The following is a 19,851-nucleotide window of genomic DNA, read 5'->3' on the forward strand; positions in this document are numbered from 1 at the left end:
TCGTGTTTGATAGAGAGATACAAAATTCATCACAGTTTGCCTTTGCTGTTGTGGTTGAAGTTGAAGGCAGAGAGAGAGAGAGACAGACTGTCGAGTGAATGTGGTGGATAAGAGTTGTTAGTGCTTTTAGTAAACAGTTTAATTTATTGTACGTAAGGAAGGAACCACTACTAGCATCAGTTGACTACTGGTAAGTAAGCCTGGCTAGAGATCCTTTTAAAGGTATAAACGATGTGCTCCTCATCTCACAGAGTTAGTTAACTTGTGAATGACCGTTTAAACAGAGCTCTTCTTGCTTACTCTTGTAGAGGAGAGAAGAGATACACAAAATCTAAGCCGGATATGTCGAGTTGGTTTTTAATATGCAAATCTCGCCTTGGTTTAACAGCTATAGAAAAATTAAGTTGATAAACTGTTCGTCACTGTTTTACTATAAAACTGTGGGTGGAAAGCGGATCGATTGGAAATTGTGTGGGTGGGAGTGAAAAGTTTTACAAGTGTGAAGTACAAAATTATTGCAAGAAATCAAGAATTCTTTTTGTGGAGGTTTTTTTTATTAATAGGTAAGTTGCACTAATCTTTGTACAGAGTAGATTTTTAATGCTGCAAGCAAATTTATGGTAAAATGCAAATAAGTACATCAGTGCGGTTTTCATGATGCAAACACGCCTTCCATCGTTAATGAGTGGTGTCACATTAAATAGTTTTTTTATTATTATTCTCCACACTGCACTGCTTTCCATGCTGATGACTCACTCATCCTCCCCACGACGCGTGAATGATGATAAAACTGATGTAGAAATATATTATCATATGGGTAACTAAACCAACATTGGCAAAATCCAACTCATTATTGCAAATTTACTCTGCGTATGTAACGTAACCTCAGCCCAGTTAGAGCGAATAAGCAAAGCAAACCAGGCAGGCAGGCAAAGTGTGCAAGGTTGTTGTTTGGCTAATCGTTAGGCTGTCACTATTTATTTTTGGCATTTTACCCAGTCGCTGGGTTGTCGTTAGTAGTTTCTTTCTGCTGTTTCGGTTTTGTGATTGTGCCTGCTGATTAGATCTGCTATATGTAATAATAATAATAAAGGAAGTTTTGCACATTTGGGAGCAAGGCATGGAGGACCATTTGCTAGGTAAGTAAATCAATAATCAACAACAACCTTGTCATATTCAATGCCAAAATGGAAGTTGGCGAGCAGCTGATTGTTTTCTTTTCGTTATGTTTAAATTTAGTAAATTAATAATGAATACGATGTCTTGGTCAAGTCAAGTAAGGTTTGTCTATTGCTGAGTAGGCCATGTATGTAGGAGATATTTAATCTTAATCAAAATGCTTAAAGTTGACGTATATTGAATGTTAAAAATTTATTAATTACATTTTTGTGACCAGCAGTTCAAATAACATAATTGTTAATTAATAGAGGCTTATTGCGTATTTATCTTTTGATATACATCAATTTTCACATGCCAAAATTTAAAGTGAAGTTGGCTCAATAAGAGACATCACAAAATGGGAGCCGACACAGAGCTTCATAATTAGTTTGTTACGTTTTTTGGCTCCCCATTTATCTATCTCTGCATGTTAAAGCTGGTAAATAAAAAGTCCATTTTATTGCCAAAAGTCACTGCATTCAATCGAGTATGTACCGTAATTGGAAATAATTGTGACAAAGTGGTAGAACAATAATATCACCTACCCATTATATTTACCTACTCAATTCTAATTAAGAGTACAACTTTGACATTGACAGAGATGTAGTTGCTTACCTCTTTCCTTCCTTATATTCGTTACCACATTATCAAAGTGAACACAAAAATGGAACAAAAGAGTAATTAAAAGTAACGTTGTCTTACACTTTGTTAGTTTTTTTTACCAATGAGCTATGCCCGTTTTTATGTGCAAATCTCTCTTTTCTTTATCCATTATCGCTACTGATGATGAGTGAAAATCGTTAGTTCGTGGTTTTAGCTGAATTCATCCTAGTTATAATATTTGATACTCATTAAGTGAAAATCAAATCATCATCTATCACCCATCCTTTTTCGTATTAATCTACTGTCAATAGTACGTCATGTTGATTTGTTTGCTATTCCTAAAAGTAGAACGCTACATTAAACTGTATGCAAAACCTCATATGACAAAAAGGTTGAGACATGTTTGCTTCTTCTTTCCAGCTAATTGAGTTATTTATGAGTCGGCCATCAAATATCAGTTGCGGAAGTTGACTTGATTGCCTCTCGGATGTCATGCAACTTTTAGACTAGTTAGGATTAGTTCATGTAAAAAAGGTCTCCTACCAGCAAGTTGATATACATAAAGTAAGCCAAAAATCACATATAATGTCAGTGGATCAGGAATTAAATAACATCTCTTAACCAAGTATTATAAACATTCAACCAAAAAAACTATATTAACGTCTCGCAGAATGAGTGTACTTTTGGAGATTACAAAAACTACTCTGGTAACAGCAACACTGCCTCTGGAGAACCAAGTACTTAGCTCTAATTATTTGAACACTCGTCACGTTTATTATTGACAGTTCTTGAAATTTGTGTACATAGTTGAACACAACCAACTATGTACAAATGTATGTATGTGTAACATCGTGACGTGACCTAACCAGTAGCTCTTGGCAATTGTGCGAGTGTGCCAGTACAAAAATCTAAAACGGCGTTGACACGAGTTTGTACCAACCAACCAAAGAACTGGATTTATCCCAGTGACTGAGATGACGAAAGAAAGAAATACTTGACAATTGTTGTGACCGTGACTAGACATATTTTAAGTCGACGTGTAGTAGTCCTTCCAGGAGTTGACTCATTTGCATATTAAGCACAAAGGGGTTAAAATATAAGAGGTGAAGTCATTGAGAATTACAAATTGGAAGGATTAGTATTGAAGACAAATATTATTTTATCCTTTTTTCAGGAAAAATGGAAGTCGGAGTTGAGACAAATGCAAAAACTCCTACGAAGAAAGTACATTCCTTCAGCCCTGTGACGGGGGGATCTCCCGTGAAATACTTTGGGATTTCTCATCATCGTAAGTTTATTTTAAACCTGTACATATTTTTTAGTTGTATATATTTAGAAAAACTTTAGTTTGCTTGGTAATGTAAAAAAAGGTTATTTATTAAGCAGCTTCAGCTACTTTATGTGAAGACTTTGTCTGTCTGTCTGTCTGTCTGTCAGCAGGATATCAGGAGAACGGATCGAGATAATCGAAATCGGTTTTCGCCATCATACATAGGACCCCAGGGGGAGGATCCTATCAACTTTTGGGGGCAACCGGACCACACCCCCTTTGGCGACAGGGGGTGTGGTCGGGGCAAAATGAGATTTTTAGTGCAATTAATCTATAGGTGAAATTAAGTGAAATTAAGTGCTTCCCCGATTGTGCCACACCCCCTCGGCCCCAGGGGGTGTGGTTGGGGCAAAATGAGATTTTTAGTGCAATTTATTCCATGGGTAAAATTAAGTGAAATTGAGTGAAATTAAATGAAATTAAGTGAAATTAAGTGAAATTGAGTGTTTCCCCGATTTTGCCGCACCCCTTCGGCGCCAGCGGGTGTGGTTGGGGCAAAATGAGATTTTTAGTGCAATTTAATCTATAGGTGAAATAGAGTAAAATTATGTGTTCCGGAGTTGTGCCACACCCCCTAGGCGCCAGGGGTGTGGTTGGGGCAAAATGAGATTTTTATAAAAAATTAATCTATAGATGAAATAGAGTGAAATTAAGTGTTCCCGAGTTGTTCCACACCCCCTCGTCGCCAGGGGGTGTGGTCGGGGCAAAATGAGATTTTTACAAAAAATTAATCTATAGGTGAAATAGAGTGAAATTAAGTGTTCCCGAGTTGTGGTGGGACCGTTTGGGGTGAAGTACGTCTGAAGCTACTTCCGTATGCGCGTTTGCGACGGTTTATTTATAATGGTGAATGATGAAGAATGCACAAATTTTTTGCACTATTACTGTATTATTGATTTTACGATACAGTCATTTTGCTTGTAGTTTCACTATCCATCATGTTGTTGTTGTAAGATTATTGTTTGAATCACATTTTTTCATCAATGCAACAAGTAACGGCAGCTTATTTGGGATTTTACTTTACTGTTTATATTTCGGAGTAGACCAAAAGTATTAAATATTGGCCCTCCTCAGACACACGAAAAAATCGTCGCTTCGAATTTCGCTTAGTTTTTCGCTTACTTCCTGATAAGCGAGCTCTGGGGTAAGCGACCAGAAACTCAACTCAGAAGTGGGGTTAAGGTCGCTTAGCTGAAGTCAGAACAAAATTTTACAATTTTCATAATTTTTGCCATGCTATCGATAAGCGAAAAACAAAGCCAAATTCGAAGCGACGATTTTTTCGTGTGTCTGAGGAGGGCCATTGTTTTTTTAAAGCTTCATATTCTGTTATAAGTAGTTTTAAGATATCGCTTATCTATTTTTTATTACTGGGTTTTCTATACTTTCCGTTTTTATATCTTTTCCGCGTTGCTGTAAAATTACCTGTAAACTTGGGAAAATGTAGTCGAGTTATTTTTGTGCACATTGTAGACACACTTTGTTAATGTACTTTGGGTTAATGTCATTTTTGGGGTATGTAAAAAAGTGTTACAAATCTTACATGATTGTTTTGTCCTTTTTTATTGGATCTGTTTCTACTACTCCCTTTCTCCTGACTCTCTTCTGTGACCTTTCCTTGTCGTGCCTCTCGTGTCATCGTACGAATGGGAATCCAGCTTCCGCCATGTATGGAGACAATGAGGACCCATACCCCAGTTTATCCGACTTTCATGACTACGAACCCAACCTGGAATTTGACGACACGGAGTTGGAACAAGCCGCATCCACCGGTAAAAACTATTACTTTCTATTTTGCAAATAACACAATATTCTGCCTTTATTTCCTACATTTCGTATCTGTACATGTCAATCAATAGCGTGTTTACATCTGTAACGGGCGAATTATAAAATGTGCATCATTTTCATAATGTGAGTAAAGATTTGCGCACCACAGCGAAATGTGTGTGCCGTTATACAGTGATTTACTCCTGTATGTATGTAATAGCCATACACGTATGTGGATCAAATTGTTTGCATGTGTTTACATACGTAAATTTTATGTTTTTTGTGAGTTATTAGTGTGTTGATGTTAGTGAGGGTTCGCAATGTAACGTCTTCATTGGTTGGGTTGGGTTTTGCAAACATTGAAGTTTCTGCTTGTGTCGAGCTTTTAGGAAAAGTGAGACATCATCACATCACATTTTTCTGAATAAATAACAAAATGCTTTCATCCTCTTTTGCCTTGTTATTATTATTCTTACGCGTCTATTAACCCGTTTCTGATTCATTCAATTTCAATTCTGGGGTTTCTCAGTGCAAAAAGTAAGCAAAGTTTAAATTCTATCAGTAACCCAAAAAGTATATCCATCCTGTGACTTTTGCCTTTTTGTGGTTTGATTTGAATTCTAGTATAAAAAATGTAACAGCTAAACTGATAGCTATGTAGCTCTCCCCAACAACAACGCTGTTTTTTTTTGCGGTTAGAGCTTTCCACACAAAATTGCTACAGTTCATCACAAATAATTAATTTCTGTGAAGTCACTATTGAGTTGGGAATTGAGCCAAATGAAACTTTTGAAATTCCACAAAAATCGAGCGTACGCATTAGTTTCTTCCTTCAAATGATGGATGATTAATAAAACTCAACCCTCTGCGGATATTAATAAATACTTGTACAAAGTATAACTAATTGCAACTGAATGAAGTTAGATTTGTCAAGACTGGATTTTTTAAAAATAATTCCAATTATGGCAAAAAGAAATAAAGGCTCATTATAAATCAGCTTAATCGAGTCTTTCTATTTCTCCTACTGCTGAATGGCTGAAAGTCGGAAGGAGGTAGCGTAGCATCTATGTCGGATCCTATTTCAATCCCAGTTAAAAAATAATGTTGTTCTTAATCCACTTGGCGTCACGGTTCCTTGTGGTTTGCATGAGTTCCATATCGTCAGAGAAATGTGTAATACATTCTGTTCTGGTCCTTTTAATATAAAAAATTAAGTTCATGCTCGCAAATTGATTTCTGTGAGGCTCGGCTTGTCTCGAGTTACATATTTAGTTGTGGTCTGCATGCAGCTCATTCGCAGCATGAACATCATTAATAATTTCAAATTATGAGTTATCATTATTTCTGAAATGTCTACAGGATCACAAGTGCCTTGGTCTGCGGGAGTAATAAAGCTACCACCGAAAGGAGCCGTCTGTGGCTGTAGGCCATGGCGAGGCATGGGTTGAATGTGTTTAATACACAACAATGATTTGATTAAATCGTTACCTCTGAATTGCTATTTCTTCACCGCAGAAAGCAGTTTTATTTTATTTTACGAGGGCTCGTTTTGGTTTTAGCAAAATGTAAACATTAACCGGAGCCGGGTGCAAATAACTACCATATTTGAGCAGCCACCTTGGTCGTTCCACTTAAATATTCTGTTCTGCATACATATTTCTCAGAAATGCATGCACACATGCTGCCCACATTGAAAGTATGTATGCAGATATTTAGGTAGGTACATATGTGTAGCTAGTAGATATATTGCAAATGAATTGTTTTGTTTATTTTGCAACAACGAAACGACTCCCGATCAAGTTACATACTTTATTTCGCATAGGTATCCCAAGGAAGAGAAATGAGTTGCTTTTCAGCAGGAGGTACAATTATTTGGTTAGTAACAATACATCGTGAGATGTATATTATCTTGAGATTTGGATCATTGGAACTTGAAAATTTTTGGGAATTGACTATGTAATTGCAAATTTTTGTGGAGAGTAGATTTCATAAATTATTGCAGACTCTGGGATTCAGAAGAAGACATAGATATGGTCATGAACTAAAATAATAATCGTCTTTGTTTGTGTGATACCTTTTAGCTCGTAGTAATTCCAGTAAGGCAAGCGATTACAAAGAATATTAGTTGGTTACCTCATCACTTGTGTATTTCGTTCTGGTATATTTTTTATCTCACTTTTTCTATTGTCATCATCATCACAATCAATGCTGTGTGCTTTATGAATGATGATGAAGTTTACTAAATATGTCCCAATTCTCCTCACTTGTCAGCCATGCATGAACAAAAGTAGTTCATGCAAGGATGCAGGCTTGGTTAATATTGCTTACATACGATAATAAACGTGTCGCTGTACTCTTATTGTTACTATTATTATGTTTTTAGATATGTAATGAATAATGCATGACGCATTCATGCGGATTAATTCATACCCGAATCGGTTACGTAATAGACATGATATGATCTAATTGCTGACTGGCACAGATATCAGATCAGAAGCATAAATTCTATTTGTATGTTTGCATTTAACAACAAATAATATCTAATTGCAAAGTTTGAAAATTTTACTAAATACCCAATTGTCATTCTACTATTGAAACTTTGAAGGAAGCCGAGTTTTACTCGCTTAAACTCGCAAGTATTTTGCAAAAAATTTGTAAAAACCTACGCAACAATACGAATGTAACGCAAACTAATTGCCTCAAGAGCTAGGACACCCAGAAATTTGTTGCAAGTTTCATTTCTGCTAATATGCTGCTGTGTCATTTGTCTCAATTTAGGTCGGAAGGAAGTGTGTAGGTACGTATATACGCAAGATGTGTTCATTGTAATTTTTGCAACAACCAGTAATTGGCTTGGTGCATGGGTTTCTCTTTCTTCTCTCGTATTATTCAACCACTTTGGTGGATTTAGCAAGATGCGTTGGCATTTATTTAGATTGGGATTTAACAACAATTGAGTCTTTAACTCGGTTCCTTTCATGTGGTATTCGTTGCGTATATTCCAAGTGATTCAATGACTGGTAACATTCCCATTGTTATTTCTGTTTTACAGTCGTAATGTTTTCTTACGTTTTTCTAACGTACACTGAAACTTGTAAGCAAGTCCAGTTAGCATGCTGAACCCCTAGAAATTGTAATTTAGAGGCAGGATACGCTGTAAGAGACACCGCATCTATTTAGAAACCTTGCGAAATACGCCATCACTTTGTTCATTTGTCGGCTAGCTTATAACTGGATATTATGTCATCATGTTTCATGTTTAATGTTTGACCTTGCTATTACAAATCTTTGGATGTTAAAGATCTTTGCAAATATTTTTTTTCTTTGATACACAATTTTACTTATTTTTGCTTCTACGCTTCGCAAAGTTTGTTTACAAGATCAGTCCGCATTTGTGCTGGAGTTGTTCAGACAAATTACTTACATTTACGTCAAAACGTTTGAAGAGTTTTCGAAACACATTTTTTTGCCTAGATTCTAGACAAACTTGTAAGAATTTTTTTTGCTGCGAATGTACATGGTTATATGTACCTATTTGTGAGTGTTCGTTTGTGACAGGGCGAGTCTTCACTGAAGAACCAGCCACGGTTTAATAATATAATCCTGAGATGGATGAGAAAATCTGCCTGCACTCTTTGAAACAAGCGAGAGAAACGTATGCCAACCAAATTGCAAGAGCATGCTTGAAATTGGGCACGCTAAAATCAAAAGCTTTAAAAATTTGGTATCTCCAACCCACAAATAATGCATTCAACAACTTTATTGTTCAAGAGATCATTTTCTTGCAGGAGATAACGAAAGGAAATCAATAACGACCACATTTAGCTTATTTTTGAATTAATTCCGTTGTTAATAAAATTAATAATAGTCTAATCCAATTTATGCAAAAGTGTTCCTGCACGGATTAAACTAGGGATAGCTATGCGCCACCCCGTGTACTCTTGCCATTTCCACTGAGACCAAGAGTATTGATAATTTCCACTACGTGCAAATTTCTTGCATAACGAAGCAATTTCTCTTTGTTGTGAGAGAGATAAAAGACGAATTTTGGGCCTGAACAATGTCGTGATTGAGCTTGTCAGCGTACATAAAACACAACATCCTAAGGAGGATAAGTACTTTGAAGATATGATAGAAAAGAAATTGCCAGTGTCCTCCTTCCATCGTAGAATCACCTTGCTCAATTTGCTAAGTATTAAACCATCCGAATTTGCAAATTAGCAAGATATGGTCAACCATTGTCCATTTGTTACAAAACATACTTAACTTCGTCGCATGAATGAATGAAATCAGAAGGTGAAAAACCACTCGACGTTTACCCTTCAAAGCTGGTTGAACTGATGAAAAGAAGAACGACTTTACCGACCCAAACCCAACACATCCTGTGTTCGTGTGGCTGTTGCCTTTGTTCAATATCGTAGATTTTGAATGGTATTTATTTAGTCAACGACACTGACTGAACATTACCTTCAGTATTGGTCCACCATCCTTTGTTGCTTTAGGATGAAGTAATACCTTCTTTTTCTCTAAATTATACGATTTATACTTTTCAAAAAGTTATGGGTTGCGTTTTCATGTGCAATTTTGTGTTTTATATGTTTGATAATAAGTAGTAAAAGTGTAATCATGATTGCTAAATAGTTAACAAATCTTGGTGGGTGGAATGATAAATCGGTTCTGTATTCCTCAATAATGCTCGCAAATTTGTGACAAAGTCGTAGATGTCAGATTTACTTTATAAAATTAGAACATAACTTGGCTAAAGGTAATGTTGGATAGATTTTAATTGAAAAGTAGCACAGACAGATTCGTTCAATTACTAGCCATTTCACTCGGCTCCTTTATGGCAGAGCGTGCGTATCTATATACGTACGTAGGTATACCTACTTTAACGGGATAGTGTTTTGCATTTCAGAGCAAATGTTCACAATTTTTAGCAGCAAAAAAATCTTTAAAAAAATGCTAATTTAAGTATCCTAAGGTTTTACGCTAACTGCAAGTAAAATGCGTGTCTCCATTAAATTTACCAAAAAATAGAGCGTTTAATTGCGGAGAAGGTCAAGCGTTCTCTTTTACCTCGACTATCTTTCTCTTGTGCCCTTTATTCCGACCCACTTGTTTGCAAACCAAGCAAATAAATGACGGGAACACACGCACAAACAATGACTTCGTATATATAGTTAGTCAACTTTACTAGTTTTGAAGTAGTAACTTTGAGCTGGTTGATTTGCGCAATTTCGAGATTTTTGCAAGTTGAAGCACATCTCATCGTCTTGCACATTATGAGAAGAATGGTTTATCCATAAAATTGTGTGATCTATTTACATACAGATTCAGATGCTTAAAATTGATGTGAATGGTGTAACGTTGCATCCGCTTTTAAAGTAAACGGAGCGTGGGATCATATAAACTTGACTGTTATTCCGGGTTTCAATTCAGCTGAATTCACTTCTTCCTTTCTTTGTTCCTTGTTGGCTTTAGTAAATAGTGCTACTAAAAGATCGGATGTTGTTGAATTTTACAAGTAGAGTAACGGATCACGTTGGTACTTTATCCCATAAATTTTTTGGCGTTATGTGTGAAAAAGAGTAGCAAAGAATTTCTTCACAACCGTGACAGCTGCAGACGAGCTATTTCTTTCCTACCTACCTGCCTGCCTCCCTCTCGCAATGATTACATATCATTTTGCTCTTGTAGATATCGCATTGTAACTTTCAATGTGAAGGAACCTTGTTCAAATTAGCATCATTTTTGAAGATCTCGACTCTACATTATACGCGGCAATAACGAAGGATTGGCTAAAATGTACAAAAAATAACTTTCCTTGTTGAGCACTATTATAATAATAATAATAGAATTTATGGATGATAATGATGAAGACGAAGAAGAAGAAATATTACAAATGTAATGTTTAATTGGAATGATGGTGCACAATATGACGTGTCCCAAGAGGATACGACAATTGACGGCAAGATTTTCATTTTTTAGAGACGACAAGAGTGTGATATAGATGTGACACATTTTTTTAGTAAGGAACTTCCTCACAATTACGGGCTGTGCTAGCGTGACATATTTTGATGGCTTGCTGAAGAATTGTGTCAGTGTAAATTGTAATCAAAAGTTACGATTCGAGCTAGTTTCTCTTCATTTCAAATGAAAGTAGTTTGCACGTCCGTATAGCACGTTGCTCTGTGTCATGTCATGAATAGGATGCAAGTGGATGGATGGATTAGTATATGAGCATCATATTCTTATGATTGTCATCAAGTCATCATGAGGCTCCCATGAATTTTTGTGCTCCATTGGACATGCTTCCATTTTTTTAAAACGAATTGTTCCTTTTACTAATCTTACTTGTGAACAGCTTTTTTAAATATGTGTGCATATGACTGCTCCTTTGCTAACCATTTTTGTAAACAAATTGAAAAAAGCTCCACAAAATAAAGTTTTTCCAGATGTTTACCGTTTTACTCTTGTTTATTGAATTTCTTCACGTTCAAAGAGCATTTTGCTTTGTCATGCTGAAGGAAAAAGAGAATCACGTAACGGCCTGTTGAGCCTGCCTGCTTTTGGCTATGATTTTTTAAATTGGCAATGGCAAAGGAAATGTTAAGAAAAGATGTGTTTTATTACTTTTTCTTCAAAATGGAACAAAACGTTCAACCAAGCGAGTCAGGGATTTATTGTGTACTCAAGTTTTAAATAGTATAATGCAGTGGAGAATATGTAACAAATTATGACATTTTTGAAATCTTATCTACGTAGGATCAGATTACATATCGTCGTGCATTCTTTTCTCTCCGATTTCATACCATCACAAGCTGTGTAAGGCTTGCTGAACTTGCGGTTCATGTGAAGTTTGGGCTAAAAGTCATAATTTTTGCTGTTTTTATAGACTTGAAAAACATGGCGTGAGCATGAAGCGACGAAAAATAATAAGCGCTAATGATCTACGGAAAATGATCGCATTTTCGTGTCATACATACTTCCAAGTTGAAAATATGTTTTCCCAAATCACTACAACAAGTACAAATCAATATTAATTAATTCTTTTATTTGATCACATCATGCAATCCAATTTACCAAAGTTGTGTTATCCATAAAACAATGTATTCTTGTGATTATAAACGAATTTCCACTGTTGAGTCAATTTGTTCTTAATAGTACACGATTTAATGAGGTTAAAGTGCAATAATGTTAAAGACTCGGTCCAATTGAGTTATTACCGATGCTAATTTCCTCAACATCTTCATCATCTAATCCTGAGTTCTTAGCAGTGTGTAGAATTTGCAAAAAAAAGTTTGCGTCGATAATTGTAGTTTGTCTGGGCGTTGCTTACTCATTATTGACTTTTCTTTACGGTCGAAACACGAACCGGACCGAGTTTTTTTTACAGAATGAGACAAAAAATGCGTATAACTCACAACCTACATACGTAGTTAGTTAGTGCATAACGAAAATTCTGCAAGAGATTATTGTTTAATTTTATCACCTACTAATTTTTAGCAGACCGGTTGAATTGGGTGAGCAGAGTAAAGTATAAGGCTGGAGTAATTGAAGAAGATTTGGGTTACTATAAAACATGAAATTATATTGTGGCTTCTATCCCGAGGGAGTGGCTCTTTAGAGTATAAGCTCATCAGTGTCGTTTCATGATCACGTTCTTCACATGCAATAATTCTTCAAGTCAGTTGTAATGTAACACATGGTTGCAAAATTATGACCTTTCTCATGAATTTATGACGTGATTTAGACGTGTTGTGATTCAAAACATAAAATTTATAAGACATGTTAAATGTATACTCAGATATGATTCGTTAACATGAAAGATTCGTGTTACACTTGCCTCCGCATAAATATAAAATGACATTAAATTACAATTTTGCGCACAATACGAAACTTGTAATTCTGCCAAGTCAAGCAAACACTACTTATTAATAAGATACTAATGGGATAAGAAATGCATTTATTAATACGCGAATTCGACAAATAGTTTGATTGATGATGTTTTTCTTAACTTTTAGCAGGTGGGGAAGATGAGATCAAAGTTTTTGACTATTTGGAGTCGCCTGTATCGGATGGAACGATAGAAGAAAATTTTGAGGAGGAATTGGCAGCCGCCCCCTTCATATCAGAACCAGACTCCATCACCACCACGCCCCTCCAGGACGAGGAGGATTTTTCGGACATTTCCCAACATGGAATTGTAGAAGTTGTTGGAGATGATGCCTACGGAAGGAAGATCATTGTGGTCGTAGCCTGTAAATTGCCTTCAAACAAGGGTTTCGATCATCAACGATTCCTCAGGTATTAAAAATTGTAATTCGCAATAAACTGTGGTGCGATGCATGTGGGTTTGGTTGTTGGTGGTACCTATTAATAGCTGGCGTAGTTCTTCGTATGCAGAATTGTTAAATTGGGATATATGACACGGATTTTTATATACCAATTTGCATACTGTCACGTATGAAGGTCTGAAATTCCAACAAGCCATGCACACATATTTGTGAACATGATCATGATAAATTTCTCCAATTTTTTCCTCATTTTGCACTCTTATATTTCATTGCTTTCGTCAATTTCAGGTATCTGTTGTACACCTTGGACAAATATGTTGAACAGGACTACAGTTTGGTATATTTTCACCATGGGTTGAACAGCAAGAATAAGCCTTCACTGACTTGGCTTTGGCAAGCGTACCGAGCATTCGAGAGAAAGTAAATTGTTATCCTATCTGATAAATTGTATTTTTGTAGCAATGTCCAATACTCATTTATTTATGTATTAATCAAGGTACAAGAAAAACTTGAAAGCGTTGTATCTAGTCCATCCAACAAACTTTATTAAGCTCACCTTTCAACTTTTCAAACCGGTGATAAGGTGAGCATGCATAGTACATGAAACTTACTTGCACACTTAATATGCAAGTAATACTATTATTATAAATAATTATCCGTTTGCTTTTTAGCGCAAAATTCGGAAGGAAAGTGATGTACATAAACTATCTTCACGAGTTGAACCAGTTCATTAGATTGGATCAACTTACTATACCACAAATAGTTTTAGAGTATGTAAAGTATACACATTGCATATTTATACATGTGCTACTGATAAAGGAAGGTGTATTCATTTGATTTTATTATTTTAAGCTATGATCAGCAACTGACTGCTAAATCCAGTCATAAAGCTGTCCCTTATCCGACGATCAACAACACAGGATCAAATAATAAGGCCAGTAAAACACCCTTGGACACACAACAGTTTGGAGTATCCTTAATGTTCATTAAAGAACGCAACAACAGCGACATCATACCTCCAATTATGAGACAGTGTGTCGAGTATTTAAGTCAGCCAGAAGGTATGCATTATTTTTTTGATATACCAGTTTATGCAAATGCGTATTCATGATACAGTAAACAATTACATAATGTTACAAAACCTGAGTATATTTATGCATAATGATCAATTATTATTTTTAATAGCATTGGCCACCGATGGTCTCTTCCGAAGATCTGCAAGTACTATTCTAGTCAAGGAATGTCAAGCTAAGGCAAACAGAGGGGAAGTGATTGAATTCAACGGAGACTTTCACCTCGCTGCGGTTTTAATCAAAGCATTTCTCAGGGAATTGGAAGAACCTTTGCTAACCTTTGATCTTTTCGAGGAAATCATGGATTTTCAAAGTAAACCATTTCAATTTTCGATTTGACATTTCAATTATCTTCTTGTCTGCCTTTTGAGTGTTACTCATATAACTTTAATGATGTCGTTTCTACAGAATTGTCAAAGGATGAGAGGGGACCAATTGTGAAGCAAATCATCCTGGAAAAGTTACCTGAAGACAATTACGCTGTGTTAAAATATCTTGTTCACTTTCTCTCAAAGGTGCACAGCTATATAAAACTGGCTTTTGTTGATTTTATCACGGATACTAAGAACATAGGGTGCTAAAACAAAAATATGCTTCGTTTGTCTAGGTGATGGATCGTGCAGACTTGAACAAAATGACATCTTCCAACCTCGCTGTGGTATTTGGACCCAATTTGATGTGGTCCGAAAATTTAAAGTTGTCCCTTGCAGCAATTGCCCCTATCAATCAATTCACCGATTTTATCCTAGTTCATCAGGACGAAATATTTCTGATATGAATCACTAAACTCATTCCAGACAAAAGGAATTAATTTACATACATGATGTTTCTCTCTAGAACTGATACACTTACATATTACATATTATTATTATCAACAAAGTTTTCTGTATACTTTAGTATGTACGTCGTATATAAACGCACAGTTATAGTTTCACTATTACCGTCATCATCGTCGTCGTCGTTGTCATCTACACATGTAATAATAACCCAGTTACCAATGTAATTTTACAAATAATGTTGCAATGTAAAAACATGTATATATATATCTTGCTAATTTGTTCATAAAGCACACTATTAACTAGGTTGAATTGAAGTAAATGTCCATTACCAATTATCATATTCATGAATGTACTCCTTTACACACAATAAGTATCTTATCGAACTTGCTAGAGTACAATCTGAAATTATTTGAAAATATTTCAAACACAGGTGCTAATATTATTGCTTGATGTAATAAGATACGTTTTGCTTGTTACCCGACTTCTATAACTTCTATAACGCTTTTACCTAAAGAAGGGTTTATAAATCGATTGGACTAGGTTATAGTTTCAGAAAATATTCGCATTAGAGTCACGTGTGTAGTGACAACCAAGTTGTAATGTAAACTATTTTTGGCCAGTAGTATTCCTTCGTATTTCATACGGTTTTTGCATTTTACTAAAATCTTACTTAACAGTATGAAAATGTAGAAAAAAAGAATAGTCTCATTACATCTTGCCAAATACTACAACGCTCGTAGTAGTATTATAACAAAAGTGTAGAGTTAATAAGTTTTGTGGGATGTGGGAGGAAGATTGTATAAAAATAATAACAAATTAAAAGAACCCGAATCTGAAATCTGAATCAATAAGAATGAAATTTTGTATCTGATCCTAGTGCATTCCAAATCTGTGATTGATGAATGTAAAGCTGCTGGATGGAATTTTACCTTATTAACTAAACTCAACAAATTAGTACGGTTAGAGTCCCGTTACGTAATAGCGGTCTGTTTGTAGCGAATTTTATAAAGTTACAATTTTCCAGGTGGATAAGATCGTGTAGTAGTATTAACTAATAATAGTAATGATTACTGTTATTATTGTTCTTAATTATTACAATCCTTATGTAAATCCCGTAAGCCAAAAAAATGTCACGGTAAAATTTTTCATGAAAACAACCTTCAACAAAGGAAAAATATGTTCCTGCTTTTACAGTGTGTATTACTACATAACATGTAACATGATACGAATTCCTGATAATATGCAAGTAAACGCACGCTGTAGTTTATTAATTCCCAGTTTATATAATACATGCGAATAGTCGTTTTGTACAAAAGGAAGATACATGAAGAAGAGCTAGTGAACGAAAGAATTGAAAACCTCCGATATTGTATGATGTAGATTAATTCTTATAAAATTCCAGCTTACGAGTAGTACGCAAAACAGTTTGTCCTATCTAATATTCCATGTTTACTATGTTACAGCAATACTCTGCAATGATTGAATAATTAAATCGGAAACTTTTGAATTAAAGAGAGAGTAAATAATACTTTAGTCTTGTAGAGTTTCACATTCATTTTATTATCAACCAAGCTAAAAATCAATTCATTCCTGAAATACATTTCTAAAAAATCTGAATAAAACATGCTAAATACTATGCTAAACATACTCGGATCTAATATACAATAAAGATTTTTAGAATGTCTTTTTTACTTGGAATTGAAAGACATTGGGTAAAAATTCGTAACATAAGAAACTACTTTACAAAATCCATTAAAATGCAAATAATAATTAAATTAGTCTATCAATAAAACATATTTTGACCTTAATAATCAATCAACAGGATAAACAGGTCACTGTAAAATGTAAAAATTGATGTACCTGTGGAAAATATTCAGTACTTTAATTTAAAAATCACAACATTTCAGTCTTTTGCGGCTTCTTCAGCCTCTTTACAGGCCTTTGCTTCCGCATTTTTTATCAACTTTTGATAAATTTCAAACCCTATCTCTGAGGGTACTGGTGTATCGACACCATCCTTTTTGCCTAGCATAGCCTGAATGACGGGATCATTAGGAGAACCGTACATGGATGCCAGTTTCTTAATGAACTCATTAGGAACCTTCATTTTAAAACTTTCAGGACCATTTGTCCCCGATGGGGACAAACCTCTAGCACCGTCAACCGGACTTACCGAAAGACTTTTATCGATTGAAACCCTCCGCATTGGAGGAATTGAATTTGAAGATGAAGAACCAGACATAACTGGCTGTGGAGTAGGAACGCAATTTTTTGGATTATGAATAGCAGAAGGGGGGTCAGGAATATTTAATACGCTTTTAGTCTCCTTGAGCGTATTCGCCGAAATAGGAGGCGAGGGAGAACGGCAATTAGAATCAAGTATCTCATTAATGGCTCCGTCCGGGCCATAAATTTCTATCCAATGCGCTAATTCCTGTATGGAAAATGTGGGAAACATTTCCTGCATTAATTGTGCAGCTTTCAAAACACTTTCAGAATAAATCGTTTGAATGGGTTCCAGTTGGAGGGGAGCAGCACTCTTAGTTGACGATGATGGTCCTGCAGCTTTCGGATTGTCGGGTTTGGACCTTCGCCTCATTTTTCCTGCACAATAAGGTTTACCTTCCTCAGTATTTATGTAACCACTTGTCGGAAAAATAGCAGCCATTTTGGCCGACTGCTTATGTTCCACCGAATCCTCTCCTCCTACGCCATACGTACCTCGATTAATAGTAGACGCAGATGGGGTTGCAAGCGAGTCCATGACGAATTCCGATAGTAGCGGAGTCCTGGGCACACCGACCGGTGAAGATGACGACGCGGACAGTCCATCACTATCTCCTAATCGCAGAGGCATAAGGGGGTGCAACTTCAAAGGTGAGAGAGGGCCGAATAATGGTAATAGTGTTGTTGGAGCTGGCTTTGGCGGTATTGTAAAATCTTTCAAAACAGCCTTTTCTGGGCAGTAGCGTTGCCCTACAGGACCCATTTTCTTTCTCACGTCTTCAACTACGGTAAATGGAATAATTTGCTCAAATCTGTCCACCATTTGTTCTATTTTGTTTCTTGGCACCTGATGGACGGTCTTTTGAACCAAGATTCTGGCATTATTCCTCCACTCGGTTTCTGGCTCAAAGATTGTAATATAATAATTGTTTTCTATGGCCATTTTCACATATACTTCAAGCTCAAATCGTCTTGTATTCGTATTGTCAATGATGACTGGGGATATTCCTTTTTCCATGAGCTTTTTACATTTCTTCTGGCACGTCTCATGAGCTTCAGAAAGTCTTTGGGGATTAAACACATATTTGCCTTTTGCATCCGTGAAAAAATCATCTGCAGAGCAAATAGTTCCTTTTCTGGTTGTTGCAAGCAGAGCTTTCGCTACAGTAGACTTTCCACACCCGGGCACTCCTCTTAATATGACTACATTTTTTACATAAACGTGATGGGTGACTTCCAACAGAAGGCGTTTTGTTTCTGGTCCAGTATCAACGACATTGTTTACAAGACTAACTACCAATTCATCCGTCAATAGTTTAGGCATTTGATATATATTAAAAGGACAATTAGATGAAACTAAAATTGGTTCTGGTGGTGCTTCAGCATTGCTTAAACGTCGCCTATGACTGGGAGATTCCACCGTTGTCCATTCATCCCCATCACTGTGGTCCAAATCCAATCTATTAAGGTCGTTATGTAGTCTATCCATAGTTTATTCGCAAGCCTGAAATCAAAAACAATCCAATTCATACTGGTCTATATATTTATTCTAGATTTTTAAAATACCTTAAAATTAGCCAAATCACATTTACAGCCTTATTCCTCGAACGTTTGGTCTCCTCGAGAATTGGAGAATGACTGCGCTGCACTGCACACACAAATACAAAATGGTTACAAATTATACTTAAGATTGCATCACATTCTGCCACACAATCGTTAATCGTTTTGAAAACGTAGATCAACAAATTACTTACGATTTAGATTTGTCAATCCCACCACGATAAACTTTAACGTCAAGAAGATAACAAAGTTAAAAAATAAATGTTTCAAGCTCTTCGCGGAACAATGGAGGCAACTCCCAACGAATATATTACGAAGATATAATAACGAATGTAACGAATATATAATAACTACATCGCTTCACTTGCAATGAACAACACTACTTGTGCTACGTGCTATTTGCCTCGCTAAAACACAATGAGCCGCAAATTTCCAACGTTTCGCATCCACATTGTGCCCAGCACGTGAGATTTGGTGGTGCTTTCTATACAGCCAAAAATCCATCCCGCTCCTCATTGTACTTCTACGTCTCACCCTCATCAGCATCTCGGAAGGTTTTTCTCCTACTTTTTTTGACATTTCGCGATACTATTCATACATCCACTGCGCCATGTCTGCATGCATGTTCTATTATTATATGTGATGAATATCAATATTTATATGCACAAAATGTCAAAAACTGGCTCAAACCACCAAGTAAATCCCCATCATCTAATCTGGATTGGATCTCATTTTTATAATCCTATCTCCAGCAGACGACGGCCTGCGAAACGAGACTGTGAAATGGACACAAGTGGTGTCATTAAAACTACGACTCTCGTATCGTAATCATAATTGATGCCCTCATAAAGATATCTAATCCTGTCCTCACGACGAGTTGGACGGAAGATATGCATAGCAATAATACCTACATTAAATTATTTCAGAGTTCATTTTCATCCGGAATTAATCGATATAATGACTTTTGTTCCTGGTCTGCTAGTAAATACTGGCTGGATTGATTAGCAAAAAAAGATTCATGTCATGCAATGCGGGAAAAGCAGGGTTGGGATCGTTGA

The 19,851-nt window shown here is 36.0% G+C and overlaps 2 protein-coding genes across 9 annotated transcripts; one reads left to right on the forward strand and one right to left on the reverse strand.

Moving 5' to 3' along the window:
* The first annotated feature begins 53 nt into the window (after positions 1-53).
* LOC110842744 (rho GTPase-activating protein 1) lies at positions 54-16,535 on the forward strand. Of its 7 annotated transcripts, XM_035847969.1 has the most exons (12): positions 54-190; positions 309-563; positions 2,936-3,049; positions 4,750-4,863; positions 12,883-13,165; positions 13,444-13,575; positions 13,652-13,738; positions 13,827-13,925; positions 14,008-14,216; positions 14,341-14,541; positions 14,637-14,743; positions 14,836-16,535. In XM_035847969.1, the coding sequence occupies exons 3-12, from the start codon at positions 2,941-2,943 to the stop codon at positions 15,004-15,006; spliced, it is 1,512 nt and encodes a 503-aa protein (XP_035703862.1). In that variant the 5' UTR covers positions 54-190; positions 309-563; positions 2,936-2,940; the 3' UTR covers positions 15,007-16,535. The 7 variants fall into 7 exon arrangements, with proteins under 7 accessions (XP_035703862.1, XP_035703863.1, XP_035703865.1 ...); XM_035847970.1 differs by lacking the exon at positions 309-563 and having other exon boundaries at positions 89-190; XM_035847968.1 differs by lacking the exons at positions 54-190; positions 309-563 and adding an exon at positions 924-1,139 and having other exon boundaries at positions 12,886-13,165.
* Positions 16,536-16,546: 11 nt separating this feature from the next.
* On the reverse strand, positions 16,547-19,312 carry LOC110842742. 2 transcript variants are annotated; one of them, XM_022088543.2, is made up of 4 exons: positions 18,988-19,311; positions 18,800-18,881; positions 17,729-18,737; positions 16,547-17,611 (listed from the first exon to the last, which is right to left on the reverse strand). In XM_022088543.2, the coding sequence occupies exons 3-4, from the start codon at positions 18,720-18,722 to the stop codon at positions 16,911-16,913; spliced, it is 1,695 nt and encodes a 564-aa protein (XP_021944235.1). In that variant the 5' UTR covers positions 18,723-18,737; positions 18,800-18,881; positions 18,988-19,311; the 3' UTR covers positions 16,547-16,910. The 2 variants fall into 2 exon arrangements, with proteins under 2 accessions (XP_021944235.1, XP_021944234.1); XM_022088542.2 differs by having other exon boundaries at positions 16,547-18,737; positions 18,988-19,312.
* Between the last annotated feature and the right edge of the window lie 539 nt (positions 19,313-19,851).

Source organism: Folsomia candida, unplaced genomic scaffold (genome assembly GCF_002217175.1).
Source record: "Folsomia candida strain VU population unplaced genomic scaffold, ASM221717v1 Fcan01_Sc002, whole genome shotgun sequence".
Taxonomy (NCBI): domain Eukaryota; kingdom Metazoa; phylum Arthropoda; class Collembola; order Entomobryomorpha; family Isotomidae; genus Folsomia; species Folsomia candida.

Excerpts from the sequence above, each read along its gene's own strand:
- LOC110842742 (XM_022088542.2), bottom strand. The coding sequence starts at position 18,722 with ATGGATAGACTACATAACGACCTTAATAGATTGGATTTGGACCACAGT.
- LOC110842744 (XM_022088544.2), top strand. Across the intron at positions 13,166-13,443 it reads GATCATCAACGATTCCTCAG|GTATCTGTTGTACACCTTGG; the intron begins GTATTAAAAATT and ends CGTCAATTTCAG. Across the intron at positions 14,542-14,636 it reads GGAAATCATGGATTTTCAAA|AATTGTCAAAGGATGAGAGG; the intron begins GTAAACCATTTC and ends TCGTTTCTACAG.